General features: G+C 48.2%; 1 protein-coding gene across 1 annotated transcript; it reads left to right on the plus strand.

Moving 5' to 3' along the window:
• The first annotated feature begins 458 nt into the window (after window positions 1–458).
• Window positions 459–20,189, plus strand: LOC144099378 (uncharacterized). The gene is made up of 2 exons (XM_077632622.1): window positions 459–1,330; window positions 19,076–20,189. The coding sequence occupies exons 1-2, from the start codon at window positions 1,310–1,312 to the stop codon at window positions 19,628–19,630; spliced, it is 576 nt and encodes a 191-aa protein (XP_077488748.1). The 5' UTR covers window positions 459–1,309; the 3' UTR covers window positions 19,631–20,189.
• Window positions 20,190–20,421: the final 232 nt, after the last annotated feature.

The following is a 20,421-nucleotide window of genomic DNA, read 5'->3' on the forward strand; positions in this document are numbered from 1 at the left end:
GCACGCAAATCAGAGGACCAACGGGCATGCACGCGCACTCACGCATGCGCGAGCGCGCACGTCAACAATCTACAGCCGGAAGCGAAAGGGAAACCGCGCAGCGCCCGAACCGGGCCTCGTGACAGCCGTGATGCCCCGCAGGCTTCCTGAAGCCCGGTGGGAAATCATCGAACCGCGCTGCTCACGCACGCTCGCGCCACCGGCTAAAAGAAAACAACACAAAAACAAAAATAAAATAAAGGAAATATGCAAGAACAACTAGAGAAAAACCGCCTCCTCGTAGCAAGCAGCCAGTCGCTTTAATCGAACCGGGCGCCAGTATTTTTCTCCGTGCTTTTTTGCCCCTCAGTCTCCGGCGCTGCGAAGCGAGCCAGCGGGCGCGAACTGGGCGACCTTGCCCGGGCCGCCTTCTTCGAGGGGGGATCGGATCAGCTGTGCGAGCAACAGCGGCGGCTGCAACTGCACCACGTGGTACTGCTTCGCGGGGAACTGGAATGCACCCTCGCAGGCGCGCGCGCGCGGCCACTGGCCGACGTCGCTGCTCTCCTTTCTTCACCGTCGACTGGCAGCCGCGACGCGTCGCGCCGCGCGGGTCTCCAGCCCGAGGCTTCCTCCGGAGCCGCCGCCCCTGGACTCCCTCCGCCTCTTCCGCTAATCCACTCGCTCGACAACAGCGACGACTTCCGACTCCTTTTCAAGGCACTCCGATCCTTTTGAAGACTCACTCTTCCGGCCCTACTAGAAAAAGGCTTCTGGGTGACTTGCGCGTCCCTCCGGATACCATCACCGCAGCGAAAGGAACAGTACCCTGTCCGAAAAGAAACGCGGCTTCAGCCGACTGAAGATACCATTTCGCGGAGTGCTCGGTGTTAAAGGCTTCCTTTCCAACTGACGGACGTGTTTGATTTACTCACACGGTACGGTAGTCTCGTTTGATTGCCGCCGTCCGCCGAAAGCGGTGTCGATCGCTATCGTGACCTGTTTCTGACGTCCAGCGGCTGTGGACGATCCTTCCAGATACGCCGCCGCCAGTGACTTCTAGCTCTCGCAGTCTCATCTTGCTTCGCACCTGAAGACCCTTTTATTTACGACTGGCCGGACCTGACGGAGCAGTGTCCACGGGGAGAAGCAGTCTACAGGGACAGTAGAGAACGCGGCAGAATCGAGGCACTGTCGGTCTCTCGTGCGGAGCGCGAACCTCCAGGACTGAGGATTTCCCCTGCCCCGTGGTTCGCGATGCCGTTTGAGTCCTGAGAGCGGCTGGGTCCGCGCGCTTCTTGCCTGTTGTCTTCCCGTGGCCGACTTCGGGATGCTGCTCTGTCCTACCCAGGTGACCTTGCCTTCGTTGTCGCTCTAAGCTACTCGCGTCTTGTCCCACTGAGTTGAATACTGAGTGTAATCTCGTTCTTCGCATATACTGGGGTACGACGCCCGAAGGCCGTTATATACAACCGCACCCAGACGTCGGATATAAGCATTGCCGGGTTGAAACTTAGGCCTATAATATGAAATTCCTTGAAAGGAACTGTCCATGTTCACCCATGAAAGGAACTGTCGATAGTAGTTTTCCCGCGTTCCGCACTGAGTAATTTGTTATGCACCGAAGCAAATCACGCACCTGAATATTCTGATGCGTTTCCGCTCGCGTAAGTGGGGAGGAGAGACAGGACAGTAAAGGAGAAATGTAATGCGATGTCGTGTCATCTTGGCACGATGTGTTTACAGGATATGTGTATTAGTAGACGGAAGAAAAACAAACGATCAACTAGCAACCAGAGCGAAACTGCTGACGAGCGCATCTTCTGATTTTATTAACTGTTCCCTTCCGTGCCTGTCTTAAAATAACAGCGCTGCACCAAGCATTCCAATGTAGAAATTGTTACGGTAGCATACAATCATAAATGCGCGACAAAACCTGGCGAGCCACTTCAAGCTTCTTAACTTGTAGACACGCTCAGAAGCGATTACTTACATCTAGGGACAGGCGTTTATCCCGGAAAACCATAAAGACACATGTTTTGTTTGACTGGTTGTTACTAGCTGTGCATAACTCCTGCGTGTTGTGCAATTACACGGCTCACTTGTTTGGCGCCGACTTCTACCAGAAAGCCTTGCGTTGCTACTTTGTAGTTGCGTGCTGCATGTTTTATCTCAAGTAGCTTTTAGATTTAAAATCCTCCGTGTTTTTGGGGCAGCGTAGAATTTCAACGTTCAATCGATTTACCGGGATTGGCATTACCTAAACCCCGATATAAGAAGTGATTGGGATGTCCTTTAGGATTTATTATTCATGTGCGTATTGCGTAACAATGACCAAGGAGGGGCACTTAAGTCTCGGTTTGATTTGAGCCAGGAAGGTGAAACAGGTAAAGCTTAGATAAAGAGTGCAAAATTAAGCACCACTATTAAGTCACTCAGAAGCGTCGCGGAAATAATTTTATAAATGGGTTATTTGCGAGGAGCTGCAGTTAAATGAAGGTGTGTTGGAGCTATAAAAAGAAGCGTACTTGGAGCAACTTCGCAAGAAATAAGCAGCCAGGGGCACAAAACAGCAAACAAGTTAATAGCGATTGGTTTATGGCCTTGAGGGTGGCAGGAAAACATTTGCGCCACATGGCGACAGCACTTAACGGGAAAGTCGTCGCGCGCTGCGTGTAGACCGTAGGTGTCGCGGGAAGGAACGAGTGAAGTATTAGCTGCACGAGAGGAGGACCTTGAAACGCAACTGGAACTGAAGTTTTCTTTAAAAAATGCATTTATTATATGTAATGGTCAATACACTGTATACCGGAGGCACAACATCAGCGCCTCTATAGCTGGCTGCCTTAAACGGCTAGGACAAGTGTGAACGTGTCAGGAAGTTCTCGGAGACCTAGCTTTGCGTGATGTGGTGTTCTAATGCGGCAGATATAAGATGCAGGAATGTTATATGCAGCATCAAAATCGCATCCTCTCTGGGCCGTCTTTTACAGTGTGTGAAATTAGCGAAAAAACAGTAACAATTAGGCTGTCTTTTAGATATCGGTCATGGCGATAAGCTATTGCATATTTGGAGTTGTGTGATAGAGTTGTATGCAAGTAAGAGGTTGATGACAGCTGCACTAGTGTGAATACAGTACTGCGTATTCAGGACGAAATGTTTCGGTTTACACTCCACATGTTGAATTCGCAACACGCTTTCCGGTAAAGCGCGAACGCTGCCGGTATTCTTCACTCTGCCAATTTTCCTCCTGATATGGGGCCTATAGGCATCATAACTTAAATTTTAATTAAGATGGCATGCAGTATGCTTTCCGAGCGGAGTTTGGAAAATAGTATATTGCACGCGGACAATGCCACCGAAATAATGTTAGAGCATACAATATTACCCCATATGCAGTTCTTTTCGTTGCGCCTTTTTTAGCTTAGTTACTTTTGCATCGTCAGCTCTGATGTGTTTGTTAAAAAGGAAAAGGTGGTGCCGAATTAGTTCCCAAGGTGCACGGTATTATTTTATTTAGTTATTTTGTTTGTACTTACAGCAGCCCTAATAAGGGTATATCTGTTGTGGGCAGAGAGAGAGAAAAAAAAGTCGTTAGAAAAAAACATGCGTGTAAAAAACAGAAAATAAAAGTGTCACTTACAAGTGATGGCCACCAGAAACTCCAAAACTTCAAACATTTTAGGCAGCGGCGAGATTATAGTGCTGTGAGACGTGATGCTGTATAATGGCTGCATGTATAATAATGGATGCATGCATACCATATGGCTGTATGCACAATAAGTAATATCACGAATTTTTGTTTATTGACCAAACGTTATAAATATGGCTTGGAACATTGCATCCCATGAGTGTAGGTGCTTGCGCATTTCATTAGAAGGCTTTAAAGTGGAAATTATACTTGTTTATTTGCCAGACACATGAATGTACCATAAAGCATTAGAGTCCCGATGCTTGCGTTACACGTACTAGAATTTACGAAAGAAAAGGCGATAGTTTTTTCTTCAGGAAAGATCGGCAGTAGGGTTGTTCGGTTCGGTTCTATGGTGTTTGAAGCCCCAAAGCGACCTAGGCTATGAGAGACGCCGTAGTGGAGGGCTCCAGATAATTTCGACCGCATGGGTTTGTTTACGTGCACTGACGTCGCACAGTACACGGGCCTCTAGCATTTCGCCTCCATCGAAATGCGACTACGGCGTCCGGGATCGAACCCGCGTCTTTCGAGTCATCAGCCGAGCACCACGATCACTGAACCAGCGCGGTGGCTTACATCCACACAAGGGAAGAGTCCCAAAATAGCCACAAAAAACATAACAGCGGTATGTAGCTGCGGTTTCCACTGGACGTAAATAACCCGGGGCAGAAAAACGGCTGTGGAGGCGCAGCGGCGCGTCTGGCGATCGAGCGGGCAACGCGAATATGAATACGTCAGAGGTGTAAGAACAACAATAGCGCATCTGCATATCCTGGTGGTGTACCACGTTTTGTAAGCTTTTGCGAGTCCCACGTCGAGTGTCCGCTTTTAATAGAGGCGCACAATGCCACCGCATAAATTACAACTTATATCGCGTGATCTAGGCACAGCACCAGGCAGAAAGACAAACCATGGTCGAACCGGGTCGTTCTTCACGTTTTATCTGCAGCCGTATACTCGCGTCCGCGGCGCTAGATGCTTGTACTCGTGCGCTTTGATGGCGGTGGAAACGCCTGAAGCGTCATGCTCGAAGAAGCTTCAAGTTTCTTAAAGGCAAGGCCTAAATGAAAAAAATAAACAAAAACCGAAGCGTTTAAATTTAGTAGCTAGCAGTTTGGCGCAAGCGATAAATCTGTATGCAAAAAAAAAAATCAGGTTTACGAACCCGATCGTGCCCGCCGCGGTGGCTCAGTGGTTAGGGCGCTCGACTACTGATCCGGAGTTCCCGGGTTCCTTCCCAAACATATACGCCAGCTTCTGGTCATTCCTCCACTACCTCGGAACATGCACCCAGATTTCCACGCTGAACGTCGTACAGAGAGAGCCAAATCATTAGGCAAACGCTTTCTTAATGATACCTCTGTGGTATATGTAGATGCGGCAGATTCTTCGGCTGACAAGATGGTAGCTGTGGCCACCACGGAACGTGGTACACTCATAACTGGGGGCACTATACGCACTCAGCACACACATGTTGGAGAAGAAACAGCCATTGCTCTAGCCATTGTGGGATCCTCGGCAGAAACCATTGTCAGCGACTCAAAATTGGCTATACGTAACTACACGTTTGGAAGAATCTCCCCACAAGCAGCACGGATTCTGCTAAATTATCAGCCCACGCGGCGCATTCGCCTAATCTGGACGCCTGCTCATGCTTCCCTTGCTGGTAATGAGGCGGCTCATAACCTAGCTCGAGAACTGTCCCGCCGAGCTGGGTCGTGCAGCCCACTCGCCCTATACTCTGGCAAGGACAGGTTGTTTTCTTACAGAGAAATCCTGCAGCACTACAGGCTTGCAAGACTCAGATTCCCCCCAGCAGATAAAACGCTCTCCAAGCAACAGGCCAAAGCCTGGCGTAAACTTCAAACTAACACCTATCCAAATCCCCAATTGTGTAGCTTCTATTCGGAAGGACTCTACTCAAACAAATGCAAAAATTGTGATGCGAAAGCCGATCTAAATCATATGATCTGGAACTGCCCGCAGTCCCTACCCGCGAGTCACTTCATTACCGACTCTTCTCATTGGGAGGCTCTATTGCTCAGCCCCGACCCGGGGATACAGATCAAGCTCCTCCAGCTGGCTGAAGACGCCGCCGCTGCCCAAGGGATAGCGGCCGCCGTTTAAGCGGGGGGCGACTTCGTGTCGCTCCTCTATATCCGCTGGAAATAAAGTTTCACAACCAACCAATCCCGGGTTCGAACCCGACCGCGGCGGCTGCGTTTTTATGGAGGAAAAACGCTAAGGCGCCCGTGTGCTGTGCGATGTCAGTGCACGTTAAAGATCCCCAGGTGGTCGAAATTATTCCGGAGCCCTCCACTACGGACCTATTTGTTCCCCTCTTCTTTCACTCCCTCCTTTATCCCTTCCCCTAAGGCGCGGTGCATGTGTCCAACGATATATGAGACAGATACTGCGCCATTTACTTTCCACCAAAAACCAATTATTATTATTATTAACCCGACCGCGGCGGCTGCGTTTTTATGGAGGAAAAACGCTAAGGCGCCCGTGTGCTGTGCGATGTCAGTGCACGTTAAAGATCCCCAGGTGGTCGAAATTATTCCGGAGCCCTCCACTACGGCACCTATTCTTCCTTTCTTTCACTCCCTCCTTTATCCCTTCCCTTACGGCGCGGTTCAGGTGTCCAAAGATATATGAGACAGATACTGCGCCATTTCCTTTCCCCAAAAACCAATTATTATTATTCTTATGTTACAGAGTAATATTTTTTATGTACCAAACTTCCTCAAGGGCTATGAAGGACACTATATTGAAGGACTTTTTATTACACACTGACCAACCGGGTGAGATGAAAACAACGAAAAAGACAGTAAAGTTTATTGTATATGGAAGGATAGAGCCCAAACGTTAGCAAAATCGCCATTGCTTGAAATTACAGATGGGGAGTGTCCGCGTATCATATACCCTTGACGTCATAGTTTAGTTTCCAGTTTTGGGATAAGTGTTACAGATTCACTGATATCTTAAGCGTGTGTGCATGCTGTTAACAGAGCTGAGAACACATTCATGCGAAAGGCGCGTACGTGTATAACCAAAAATATTTGAAGGCCGAGAATACACCAGAAAACTGAGGTTTAATGCGGTGCTAAAGTGGGTAACAGCTTCCCTTTGGGACTAGACTCGTGCGCTTACTTTGTTACTACGGAGTTATGAGCGGAGTTGCGTGAAAAAAAGGAAATTTTAGACTTCTGCGCTTAACCCGCCAAAAGTCATCCTCTCGCATAATTTTGTAATAAAAAGGATAAATAGCGCGTTTTTATGGTCATTCATCTTTGTTATCACCTGTAAAACGCGTGAGGAACGCCGGCGTTGAGGAATTCTTACCACTTGAAGCAAAACCAAAAGGTGCCTATTTACATAGTAAGGCTGGCCATACGCGCGCGTGCAGTCTAATGGCAGAGCGGAAGTGGTCAGTAGGACACGCGCATAGAAGCACGCCGTGTTCCAGCCTGCTGAACGCGAAGCGAATAGGCCGCTCTCACAAGCGGCTGCGTTGAGGCGCCGCGGCGGAATCTTTGCCAGCCGGACGAGAGTGGGAAACCAGCCGCAGACGGCAACCCGCTTGGCAAGCTACGCCCGGCAGCCCATTCGTAAAATAACCGGAAGGTGCAAGCCTCGCGATACAGGAAGAAGCTAACACGTCGAATGTTAATCCTTCCAAGGCGTCCGCGTACCCACGCAGGGTTCGAGGTCCGGGGCGAGGAATGTGCGCGCAGATAGAAACCGCCACCTATACGTAGGCAGGCGAACCGCTCCATCACTCTGCTCTACACCGTTGCTCCTGACGTCGTTCCTTGGAGCTACGTCACAGGATGAAAAGTAGAGAGTAGAACAAACACCGAGTCTTATCACGTATAGGTGCACAAGCGATGAATGTCGACTTATGCGAACGGGTACTCATGTGAATGGCGTTCTAAATTACCAGGCTCCTCCGCGCTGAAAACGTTATTTCCGCCGACTAAGCTGATGCTGCTCACTTTTCAGTTCGTGACGTGCTTATTAGGATGGAAGCCCACGTTTGACTGTCGGTTGGTTCACGGGCGAAGGCAAGATAACCGCTGGTCCTTATGGGTAACGGATTGGATTCTAAGAGAAGGCAAGCGTAGCAGGGGGCGGCAGGAAGTTAGGTGGGCGGATGAGATTAAGAAGTTCGCGGGCATACGGTGGGCGCAGCTGGCAATACACAGGGTTGATTAGAGAGACATGGGAGATGCCTTTGCCCGGCAGTGGGCGTAGACAGGCTGATGATGATATCATTGATCAATGGCACAGGACATCCAGTCCACTCAAACAGGCTGGTTCATGAATTAGCGAGTAAGGAGCACAGGCCCGAAAGCAGCCATATGTCAGTGATCCAAACTCATTTTTTCGGAATCAAGGCCAGGAAAAAAACATTGATGAAGAGCTGTGCTTTTAAATGATAGGCATCACTCGTTTTATGATGAATACTTTCTTTTATTACTAGACCAAAGCTTTACTGATGCCAAATGTTAGAAATGACGTCATATTGGACGTCATAGTCTACGAGCCACTCGTGGAGCTAACTAGAGCTGGTCACGGCAGAGTAAACTCGTTCTCTGGTGTGCATATATATAGCATGTGCAGTCTCGTACTAGTTGCCCCTTTTCTGCTGCCCTTACTCTTCTGCGCACCGCAACTTCTTGTTTTTTTTTTTCTGCCCTGGCTCTACGGATAACACTAAAGGACCTCCCTTATTTTATATTTATGGTTTATGCAGGTTTAACGCCCCAAAGCAATTCTGGCTATGAGGGACGCCGTAGTGAAGGGCTCCGGAATTTCCACCACCTTGGGTTCTTTAACGTGCACATCCCACAGCACACGTAACTCTAGAATTTCGCCTCCATCTAAATTCGACCGCCGCGGCCGGGATCGAACCCGCGTCGTTTGGGTCAGCAGCCGAGTGCCATAACCACTGAGCCACCGCGGTGGCTTATTTTATTTTTGATTACATCTCTGCTAAATCTTAAGACAGGCTTTTTTCACTGTACTTGTCAAGCAGGACGCCGACCAAGCTTACTTGAAAAAAGATGTAGCGCAAAAGAGACGAGCACGGGAGGGAGACGCGACAAGGACGAACGCTACTAACAACTGGCTTTATTTTCCGTAACAGATGTCAATATATACGTGTACACATCGCATGCGCACGTGACGCTAGGACGGCTTTGGGCTTCTTGACAGAAAAAGAAAAAAGAAAAAAGGGGAAAAATTCATTAGATATCTACAATCGAAGAAAGAACGAGTACCAAAATGTATCATCTGCGAAAAAAGGGGACCCGCCGCGGTGGCTCAGTGGTTAGGGCGCTCGACTACTGATCCGGAGTTCCCGGGTTCGAACCCCACCGCGGCGGCTGCGTTTTTATGGAGGAAAAACGCCAAGGCGCCCGTGTGCTGTGCGATGTCAGTGCACGTTAAAGATCCCCAGGTGGTCGAAATTATTCCGGAGCCCTCCACTACGGACCTATTTGTTCCTCTCTTCTTTCACTCCCTCCTTTATCCCTTCCCTTACGGCGCGGTTCAGGTGTCCAACGATATATGAGACAGATACTGCGCCATTTCCTTCCGGCAAAAACCAATTATAATAAAAAGGGGAAGGGAGAGAGGGGAGGGGCGGGGCAAAAGAACAACGAAGATGAACCTACAGAAAAAAACAACGAAAGAGAAAAACAGTCACGCACGAAAGAGGGGGTGTGATTCTTACAGAAACCTTTCCAGAAAAGCGCGCTCGGAGGAGAAGAAACTTATTGACGCGTCGCTGATGCAATCACGCGATTTTTTGTTAATGTAGAAAGCCTCCAGCAAAACTCTGGCTTTTGTACTTGTGCTCCTGCCCAGAATCTTTGCTTCTTTAGGGCGGGGCTCGCACTTGCACGTCAGAACATGCGAAACCAAATTCGCGAGCTTATCTTGTAGGATTAATTTTGAGCATGCTCCCTTAAACAGTCGTTGAGACAGCGCCCCGTCTGCCCTATATAGCATTTTCCACAGGACAGGTGAATGATGTACACCACTCCCAAGGCACATTTGACGAAGGCTTCTTGATGTTGCTTCTTGCAACCGCGCTCAACTTCCCCGCAGATACGGGGGCATAGTTTGGCCAACTTATTTGGCGCCGAGAAAATAAGAGGCACATTGCGCCTACTGGCCATATTGGTTTGGTTTGGTTTATGGTGGTTTAACGTCCCAAACCGACTCAGGCTATGAGAGACGCCGTAGTGAAGGGCTGTGGAAATGTGGGCTACCTGGGGTTCTTTTATGTGCACTGACATTGCACAGCACACGGGCCTCTAGAATTTCGCCTCCATCGAAATTCAGCCTCCGCGGCCGGGATCGAGCCCGCGTCTTTCGGGCCAGCAGCCGAGCGCCATAACCACTGAGCCACCGCGGCGGCCCTACTGGCCACTTTGTTGAGGTTATGAGAAACCTCATGAATGTAAGGCATCATCTCGGGATTGGCCCTCGCGCGTTCAGTTCCAGCCATCGTTCGTCGGGGTCCGAGCTTCTTTAGGAGGGTTTCAGCGACTGCCGTTTGGACCGAACAAGGGAAGCCTGCAGCCAATAGCCTGCGAATCTGATTATGGAAGCTACCGTGCATTTCGTGCGAACACGACTTAGGAAGCGCAGATTCTAAGCAGTGCGAAGCAATGGCTCTTTTGCGCTACATCGTTTTTCAAGTATGTGTCACCAACTCGCCCAGCAACAAGTTTTACTGGACCAAGCTTAAAACACGCACACACACGCGCACATAATAACTGTTGAGTATCTGTAGTTTGTCAAGTCGCCACTGAACTGCCTAACGGTTTGCCAATCTCATTTATTACAAACCGAGGACGTCATTGTGAAAGCGGCTGGGCGGTGTTGCAGCAAGAACAGTTATTAGAAATAGGCGCCCAGAATAGAGTCGATTACTTTCGGCCGCTAAGGGAAAGCCCCGGAGGCAAGGCAAGGGAAAATTCTTGCGAAAGAGTAACGATCCTTGTGAGAGGATGGCGCGACGTTTAACGCAAAATGCTTCGCAGCTGCAAGCCATAGCTATTCCAGGGCTTTCCCCGAGTTAGACCCAATCCTGTCGATCCATGCAGTGGGGCGGCCGATTGATAAAACCTAGAACTAGTTTTGCAACACTTGTGGCGAGCACAGGTGGTGAAGCTTTTATCACAGGATTTTCACAAGTCGCGCAAGTAGTTCCTTGAATGACCATTTTTTTTCTTTTACCCATTTATTCTGTGATGCAAAGAGGAGTTAAGAAAATCCTCTAATTGCTCAATTTAGGAGAAACAAAAAAACGGACTCTCCGAAAGTGCATTTTCGCGGTGTTTGTCGGGACGGCTCATCACTGCACGCAGCAGAGAAACCAAGGACCTTGTGGCTATGAACAGCTGCGGGAAAGAAGCGGAAAGAGTCGCCTAAATGTTGTTAGCTGGTGGCACGTATGGCAGTAGAGGAGGAAACGTGGTTGCGCAGGTCGCATTATGGGCAGATGCGAGAGGCCGTTCCAACTCTAACTCGCGTTTATCTAACCCAAAACTTAGCTAGAGAACAGGCAGAAGGATATAAACTATTATTTATCACTTTATTTTTCTCTCTCATTTCTTTTCACGATTTCTTAAGACAAAAACATTACGTAGGGGAATGATTATACAGTTTTAATCACATAAAGCTGGAAAAAAAAAATTCCTGCTCCAAAAATTTGCTTGCTAAGGCGACAAGAAAGTGATCGATGTCTTCAATGACTGCATTTCGCCCGCGGCAGTGTTTTTATTCTTGGGATCTTCGGGGAAAAAGGAATTAATGCAAGTTAATAACGACATTGTGCGAGTTGTCAGGGCAGCAGAGAGACAAGAGCAGTCATATTGGTCAAGTATAAAACAGCCTCTGAGAGATGCTAAAGAGAATAAATTTTTGGCCGGGAAGCTGCGAAGCTAGCATGGGCTTGTATCTTAGCGCTTTTTGTAGAAACTTCGACACAATAGCGGAAAAAATGCACACGACGCCGATGCACGTGCATAGGCCTGATAGGCTTGACGTTATATTAATTTAGGATATGCTGGCGGTGCGATTGCATGGGTCAGGAATGAGGCGCACATAGCATGAACGATTTCGAGGTGATTAGTTTAACTCTTAGAGTTGGGTCCGAAATCAGTGCTCCGTAGCCTAGTTTGTTACGAATTCTTTTCTGTTGGAAATATTAGTGAAGTTCTTGGAAGCAGGACATAAACTGCGGCGAACATAAAGGCAAATGACAAGGACTGTAATTCATCATGATCATCATCATCATAGCCTGACTACACCTACTGCAGGGCAAAGGCCTCTCCGATGTCTCTCCAATTAACCCGGTGCTTTGCCAGCTTCGCCCACCCTGTGCTTGCGAACTTCTTAATCTCATCCGCCCACCTTACCTTCTGCCGTCCCCTGCTACACTTGCCTTCTCTTGGAATCCACTCCGTTACCATTAAGGACCAGCGGTTATCTTGCCTTCGCATCACATGCCCTGCCCAAGCGCATTTCTTCCTCTTCATTTTGACTAGGATGTCATTAACACGCGTTTGTTCCCTCACCCACTCTACTCGCTTCCGGTCTCCTAACGTTACACCTAGAAATTTTCTTTCCATGGTTCGCTGCGTTGTCCTTAACTTATGCTTAACCCTTTTCGTTAGCCTCCACGATTTTTCCCCGTAGGTGAGTACTGGTAAGATACAGCTTTTGTATACTTTTCTCTTGAGGGTTATTGGTGAACTGCTATTCATGGTCTGAGAGACCCTGTCATATGCGTTCAACCCCATTCTTATTCTTGTAGTTAGTTCCCTCTCATGATCCGGACCAGCTGTCACTACCTGCCCTAAGATTCCTTTACCACTTCCAGCACCTCGCTTCCAATGGTGAACTGCTGTACCCTTGCCAGGCTTTTGAATATTACTTTGGTTTTCTGCATGCTAATTTTTAGACCAACAGTTCTGCTCTGCCGCTTTAAATCGTTGATCATGATTTGCAGTTTACCGCCTGAGTGACTCAGCAAGGCAAAGTCATCAGCGAATCGCAGATTAGGTATTGCCCATTAACTCTTATCCCCAACTGTTCCCAATTCAGGCCTCGGAATACCTCTTGTAAATAGGTGGTGAATAGCATTGGCGAGATCGTAAATATACACGGAACACGTAATGAAAGAATTGATTTGGACATAAAGGCAACGACTGCATGAGAAAGATTCAAGAACAGCTTTATTCAAGTGCTAGAAACAAGGCCGGAATGAATTCATAGATGGAATACAAAACTTGCAGTGTTAAGATTTATTCGCTACAAGTCACACCAATTACATATAGCGTCGATGTCGTGCAGCAAAGGAGTTATAATCGGAATGACAATCACTTGACAGCATAAGGTAAACCCTTGCTCTGAGAAACCACTAAATACAGTTTACGCTAAGTTTTCCGCGTAAGAAATTTACAGTGATGGAAACCCCTGTGATCAAGTTCAAAAAGAGTTTCCGCAACACACTGCCAGTGCTTTAGCGATTCCTAGAAGTGGCGCATGTTTTGAGCTTAGCGGAAGTGCGGTGTGAAGTTACACATGCCGCACCTTTTTCCCGAGATCATACCGGTCTGGTAGCCTTAGTTTGTCCAGGCGGCAGAACGAGCACGGTACGCGATAGCCTCGAAAAAGGAAAGAACACACTAGCGACGTTCAGACTGTGGTCCTGAACGCAAGAGCTACGCGATAAAGCGAGAGGAGACAAGAAACCAGGAAAGAGGAGACGTGAGTTGCTTCGCAGTTTGCAACTTTGTACTGGAGCCTATCTCAATAGAAGTTCTGAACAGCGTCACGTCCGCTTGAGCGATTAAAAGCCGTAACGGTGGCCGAGCAGCACGTGTTGATGCGAGTGCGCTGGGTGGCCATGAAGGCGAAAACTGTCCGGCGTCGGCTTGTGTGTGAAGCACCACCTACCAACCGTGGGAAGGTGGTGTTTGGGGGAATTTTCTCTCTCCACCTGCCAGCCTTGGCAGGCGGCAAACGGAGAAAGGAAAATCCCTCTGCACTTGTAGGGGAGAGAATGAACAGATAATGACTCAGCAAAAATTAATAAAAGAGCGGTTACGAATACAAATGGAGTAATAATAGAATCAGAACTGGAGTAGAACCTAATTGGAATAGAATCACAGCTAGAATAAGATCAGAAGCGGAATAGATTGACGAGTGAAAGCAAAATACTATTGCATAAACTACACGTCAGTTCTATGGATCGGCCCTAATTTTTTACCCGCCAGGTGTACAGTGGATATTGGAGCACGCATGTTATAAAAAAATAGGGGTTCTAGAGAACATAATTCATTCATGCTCTTATTGAGAAAAACACGTTCTCGAACTTCATATGGACGTGCACGCTAATAAACGTACAGCCTGTGTGAAAAGTAAACAGCCCAAGGAGTTTCTTTCCAAGTCATGTAATGGAGGTCTTGTAGCATCCCTAAGGAAGTTCTAACTATTAAATAGGTTAGGTCGAAAGTTCCTCTCTCCTTGAAGAGGTCAGGATCCCAGGGCATGCACAACAAGCCACACAGCATGGCTCAGAAAGAAACCACTTGTGTTCTATACTTTCGACAAAGACTGTACATGACAGATGAACCGTGCGGAAGGAGTGATGAAGAGTTACTAAAATTTATAAGAAATCTTGGTTTATGAGGCGTGGGGGCTCCAAGGGGCTCATTACAACACGAACCAACTCCACACAACCACGAGATTAGAGACAAGTGGTCGGAAAAGTGTTGCTTGCTTGTAAAATAAGACAACTCACTGCCAAGAAATTTCGACTCCCATTCGCTTATATTATTTCCTACCTAACTAACACACGTCTACTCCTGCCGATCAGCAGACTTTTCTAGAGCTGAATTGAAGCCGTATCACTTGGTGTCTTGAAATCCTTGGCAGCGAACGCGCCAGCAATTGAGTTAGTGCAGAACTTGCCAGATTGCGGTTATCAGTACGGGGTTAAACACTGTGTTCTGTTAGTAACACCGTTGGACGCATATGCGCGCAATGCTTGAACCTACTGTGGCGCAGATGCTATGGAAAGATAAAACAATGCAGGTTTAGATATTAACGCGTTAGCGTTAAGGAGCTCGTGTCGCAGAACAGACGGCGTCGTCGGCGTAGTTGACAGTGGGCGAAAGATTCGAGCAAAATCCCTAGAGGAGCAATCTAGGGTGACCAACCAAGTCACGTGACCTTGTGGCGTCAATACAACCTGCCTAGCGTGGCAGGTGGCAGTTAAATTAATGACTGGTCGCGAGAGGTTGCTCGGGTAGAGCAGCGTGGGTCGCACAAGCCCTACCGGTGGCAGCACCTGCCGCAGAAGGGGAGTGGCGCATCGTTTAACCGGTGCACCACTACGACAGAAGTGGTATGAGGACTCTCAGGGATATATGAATGTAAAGTCGAGAATGACCAACTCCGCATACAAGTGCATTTAACAATAATGCTATCACGTCAACCCTAAAGGCGGAGCTTAAGTGTCCGCTCCCATTTTTTTTTGTTATGATTTAGAATATAACTTACATTTGACACGTAAGAACAAGCCTTTTTCGCTGTGCACAAGTTAGATTTAAGAGCTAAATCCAGAAAGAAATCTAGTTTCTTTTTTTAAACTAGCTCGGCACTGGGACTACTGCTGTACTGGCACAACTCTCTCAAGAGTACTGTAGTGTTTCCTCTCTGTTGAATTTCTGTGTAACGTCAAAAACACGAGGAAAAAAATAAGCTACAACCGACTAAAAGCTTTGCCAGCGCGACTTGGAAAAAAACTAGCTCAAATGAAATCCTAATGCACTGCTAATAGACTGGCAGAAAGTTCCAAGGAAAGCTTTTCCAAAATAAGGGGAAAGGGTGCTTTATTCAACCATTCTTTGTCATTATAATAAAAGAAATTATTGTGATCATGTTCTGAAAGCAATTGATTTAAGCTCGATTGTAAAGTGTGTATTCTGCTAAGCGGAGACTTACTTGCTCCTGTTTCGTAGATAGAAGTATATTAGTATGCACAAAATCTTTATTGTGGTTGACCCCATTCTCACTTTTGAATCTTTTCGGCCTTCACCGAAACTTCACTGAAAATCAGTGCAACTTTGCAGCGACACTGTGAACTTATTAGGACCTATATATGTGCAAAGACTCAACCATACCAAAGACTGTACCGGATACATGTCACAAACAGCGAATTCGGAATGGGAGTTTATTGCATGCACCATGATATGACGCGCGTAAAATAAAGTGCTTCATTAGGTTAACACTTTAATGAAAGTTGTGAGGGATTATTAACAATTTGACATGGGGAAAATAATTTGTCTTGTGAAACACTGTCGCAGTTCTTTTCGAACACTGACGTGGAGCGGTCGTGGTGCGATAACTTATAGCGTGTACCAGCCGACGATGCGGAGCATAGCTCTGAATCCGCGAAGGAGCACAAAAAAACGTCTTGGCCAATACGAACTCAGGACTTGAATCCAAATCGCCCATTGAAGCGCGCTTTTCGGTTTTGCGGATGAAGAAAACATGCTGAAGATTGCCGATCGGAATAAGCCGTAAGACTCTGGTCTCGCCGTAATGCACGCGTCATGGTGCGACCAGTTCCCTTCTAGTCAGGAACGCATTTTGTGCTGCCAAAGTGTTTTCATGACGCACGAACATTCCATAAATTTTCGCTGGACCAAGAAAGCGAGTCGAGAAATAGGTTTGATTCGGTTTGGTTTATGGTGGTTTAACGCCCCGTAGCGACTCAGGCTATGATGGACGCCGTAGTGAAGAAATAGGTGGCTCAAAAGCAAACACTTTGTTCAGTTACGTGGAATAGTTTCTTCCTGTCCCTGGTAAGTCTCATAAAAGTAGTAATGATACATGAGTGGTCGATACTGTTTCGCGATGTCCATGTGCTAGTTTTCTTGCCTCCAGAACACTGTGTTTCCAGCCAAGTTTAAGGATCCCGGCCGCGGCGGTCGCATTTCGATGGAGGCGAAACGTTAGAGGCCCGACTACTGTGCGATGTCAGTGCACCTAAATCTACCCTGGGTGGTCATAATTATTCTGGAGCCCTCCACTATGGCGTTCCTCATAGCCACAGTCGCTTTGTGACGTTAAACTCCAGAAACTAAAGGAGTTTAAGCAAACGACGTGCAAAGCAGCGGCAGGCGTAGCAGGGGGAATTTCTTGTTCGAGAACATTCGCACGCGCGCTTAGTTGCCGCTCTTAAATCGTTTCGCCCGGCTGAAGCAGCGGCCGTGCGGAATGCTCTTTCCCTTTCTCCTCGCTCCAAGGCGCTTTACGCCGGCGCCAGGAGGCTGGAATCGAGCCACGAAACGGGACACAACCGAGCCAGACGTCAGCTGCACTGGCCAGATCGACGACGGCGGCCACAGGGGGGCCGCAAACTGCCGCCCAGCTCTCGGTCGTTGGAGTGAACGCTGCCGCCACGGGCTGACCGACGCGAAAAAGAAACAGCAACAGCAGAGCCAATACATATGCAGCCGCCTTACGGCCTTGAGGTGGCCGCGGCCGCTCGGTGTCCTGAGCAATCGCGTTCATATATTTTCCTTTTTTCTTCAATTGGAAACACCCGTATCTATAAATCGAGGTTGTGCCTAAGCCAAATTAGAACACTACCATAGGTTTAATCTTTGCGAAGTATGTTAATAATCGGTTACTTCGCAAACTAACAAGAAATAACACATGTACGCAATGGAAACGAATTCATAGAGGGAAACGTTAAGAAAGCGAGCATGTTTTCGACGCAAGAATGCACGACCGGAATGGGTGGTCACGGTAGGCGGTAATCGATCCTGCATTGAGAGTGACTGCCTGAGGTCGCGCCGCCAGCCCTCGACCGAGTGCGTATTCGAGCAGTCATTGCAGGAGCGAATTTCGTAACATCGGCCGTCAGTCGCAGCGAAAGAATGCGTTTTGCTCGGCACGCTCACATTAACGCGTGCGGTTGTGAAGCGTGATCGAAGTCCGGGGAATGGCGTCTCGAAGCAGAAACTGCACATTTTCACCAGTCGGCCTGCTCGCGCAGACCGAGCGCCTCCGCTTGCTCTTTTGAACTGTGGCAGTGCACAGATCCACAGCTTTTCCATTCACCGGATCCTTACCTTTAGTATTCGAATACCTTCTCAGGGGCCATTATGAAGCGAGTCTTGCATGTAACGGAGAAAAGTCGTGCAGGCGGTACTTCGTGCTCCCACGTCAACTTCCAGTAACTGCCATTTGCCCTTGCTTGGAAGCGATGCCAGGTCACAGATATTACGCGACGTTCATCAGCCAGTCTTGTGGCAAGAATTCAACTGTTATTTTTTTTTATTTCAGATCGAAGAAGCGAGGTCGCTTCGTTTCAGCTCTACCTAGTCTTTGAGTACTCATTCCAGTTGCGCATTCTTAGCACATATTCTAAGCATTAATCAAGAAGACAGCCATTCAGGTGTCCTCTCAGCAGCCATACGTATTAAATGATTGTAAATGTGCCTCGGTTTCTTTTCATTTTTCCTGACCCTCCTCAGGGCCCCTCTATTCTCCCATGGCCTCACTACTGAGGATCCAGGACACCCTAAGCAGTGAACTCCTTTATTAACCTTTCCAATAAGGGCTCCACACTACACTGGAGACCTTATTGCAAAGGTCGATAAAGGAGTTGACAGCTTAGGGTGTCATGAATGCTCAAGAGTGCGACGGGCAGCGTTGAAGAGATCGCTGCAAAGTTGAGCTGTGTTGCTACCTGGCGTCCAGTCTGGGAGAGAGCCCACCATGAACTTTAATCCGAATATACAATGATTCCTTTACTAACACTTTTAGTTGAATAAATTTCTTTAAGACTACAAGTACCAGTAAGGGCTTCACGAGAGTCACCATGCTGCTCGCTGGAATGTTGTGCTAGTGCTGGTGCACGACGGAATTGAGAAAAACTGTTGTGGAAGAGTCCAGAGAAAAGAGGCGTTTCGACACCTCCCTCGCCCGATGAAAATATCTATAGATGGCTTATCGTTTAGACCTGTCCAGAAGATGCCTCCTTTACCTCTCCTTTGGAAGGACAGAAGAAAATGATGGGTTGCAGATTTGCACTGTCAAAGGAGGAGCGGAGTCTATTTCTTGCGTCCCGGGGCTCGAAAATCCTCTCATTATCCTGATCCATTTTTTTCCGTGACGGGTACTGCTGGCGCCCGCAGTCCCTCGCTGACCAGTTGGCCATAGTTACCCAGACCTAAGAGCGTTTTTTCTTTTTTTCTTTTTATTTATTTTTGTTTTTATTATCTTGTTTTTATTTGAATATCCTTAGGTCTAAGTTTCGTTTGATCGCGCTCTTTTCTCTCCTCTCTCCCTTGGCGCAGGTGGGCTGGCCTGCGCTGCTCGTGATGCTGCTCAGCGCAGCAACCATCGAGGGCGCTCCGGCCGGAGTGGCTCCGCTCTCCGAGCTCCCGCAGGACCTCCAGCGGCTGCAGCAGCAGTCCTCGGTTCCCGTGGCTTCGCGGGCCGTCGTGAGCACCGTGAGCAGCGTTAGCGCCATCACCACCACCACGACCAGTGCCGCCACCACTCGGTCGCCGAACTCTTCCTCGCAGTCTTCCAAGCTGGACAACGGTGCCCTGGAGGGCTCTGCCTCGTCCACGTTCCACTTGCTGGACGAGTTCATGGACTACAGCGGCAGCGGACAGAACATTACCGAAGCGGGCGGCGGTAGCAGCTACCGCCTCGGTTACACGGTGGACACCGGTGGCAGCGTGCGAAAATTCCGCTACGAGGAGCGCACGCCAGAGGGCGCCATTGTCGGCGAGTTCGGCTTCCACAAGAACGACGGTGTCATCCGCGGCGTGCGGTACTCGGCAGAGCCAGGAGTGCACCCCAAGGTCCTCTACGAAGCTCTTGTTAAGTTCTTCACTTTGTGAGCTGGGAAAAAGCCGGACGCAACCACCCCTGTCTTTGTGCGCACACCAAGAAGGAAAATGATGCAGGCCTGCTTTACTTTGTTCCAGAACTAATTTCTGGACGGCGGGCGGTCGTCTGACAACCGTATGGAATCGTAACTGCTGCCCCCTAGATTCTGCTCCACTTCGTGTGCGAGTGTCAATGTGCTCTAAGAGTTGATGCAGAAAGGTTTTTGGGTGTCAGAGACAAGCGAATCATTGTGGAGAGACTTTCCAGCAACAGACACAGTTTTGTGCAAAAGCTTTCACACAGACCACGAGCAGGGACGTGGACTGCATTGCCAACAGTGAGAACTGATCGAGCTTGAAGCATATTGCCGATGGACAAGTTCAACGGGCAATAACTCTGCACGAAAAGGATGCATGGGTGCAAAAAAAAAAAAGAATTATCGACATGGGTGCAAAAAAAAAAATGAAATATCGACTTCGTCTTCGCTACAACGGCACAATTCGTCACTGAACGCTATTTAAAAAAAGATATAAACGTAATATCAAGTTTGCTGAGATGCTAAAAATGCAATTTGGTTTGTGGTCTATGAAGAAAGCAGTTTACATAGCGCCTGCTAATAGTTGTGAAAACTGTTCCATGCCGCGACACGGTACATAAGCTGATATAAATTTCTTAACGGTGCTGCCATGTAGCAGACACGTAGACTCCACTCCTATTATTGTGAAGGTTACATCAAGGGTTGGGAGAGTGCTGTTTTTTGGAGCTAGGTGCGTGCAAATCCTTATGACTTTCACAGCTGGCT

The sequence above is a fragment of the Amblyomma americanum genome, chromosome 7, assembly GCF_052857255.1.
Source record: "Amblyomma americanum isolate KBUSLIRL-KWMA chromosome 7, ASM5285725v1, whole genome shotgun sequence".
Classification (NCBI taxonomy): domain Eukaryota; kingdom Metazoa; phylum Arthropoda; class Arachnida; order Ixodida; family Ixodidae; genus Amblyomma; species Amblyomma americanum.

Bases quoted from the DNA above. Each gene is read 5' to 3' on its own strand.
- LOC144099378 (XM_077632622.1), top strand. From the start codon at position 1,310: ATGCTGCTCTGTCCTACCCAG. The intron at 1,331-19,075 runs GTGACCTTGCCT...CCCTTGGCGCAG, and splicing joins TGCTGCTCTGTCCTACCCAG to GTGGGCTGGCCTGCGCTGCT.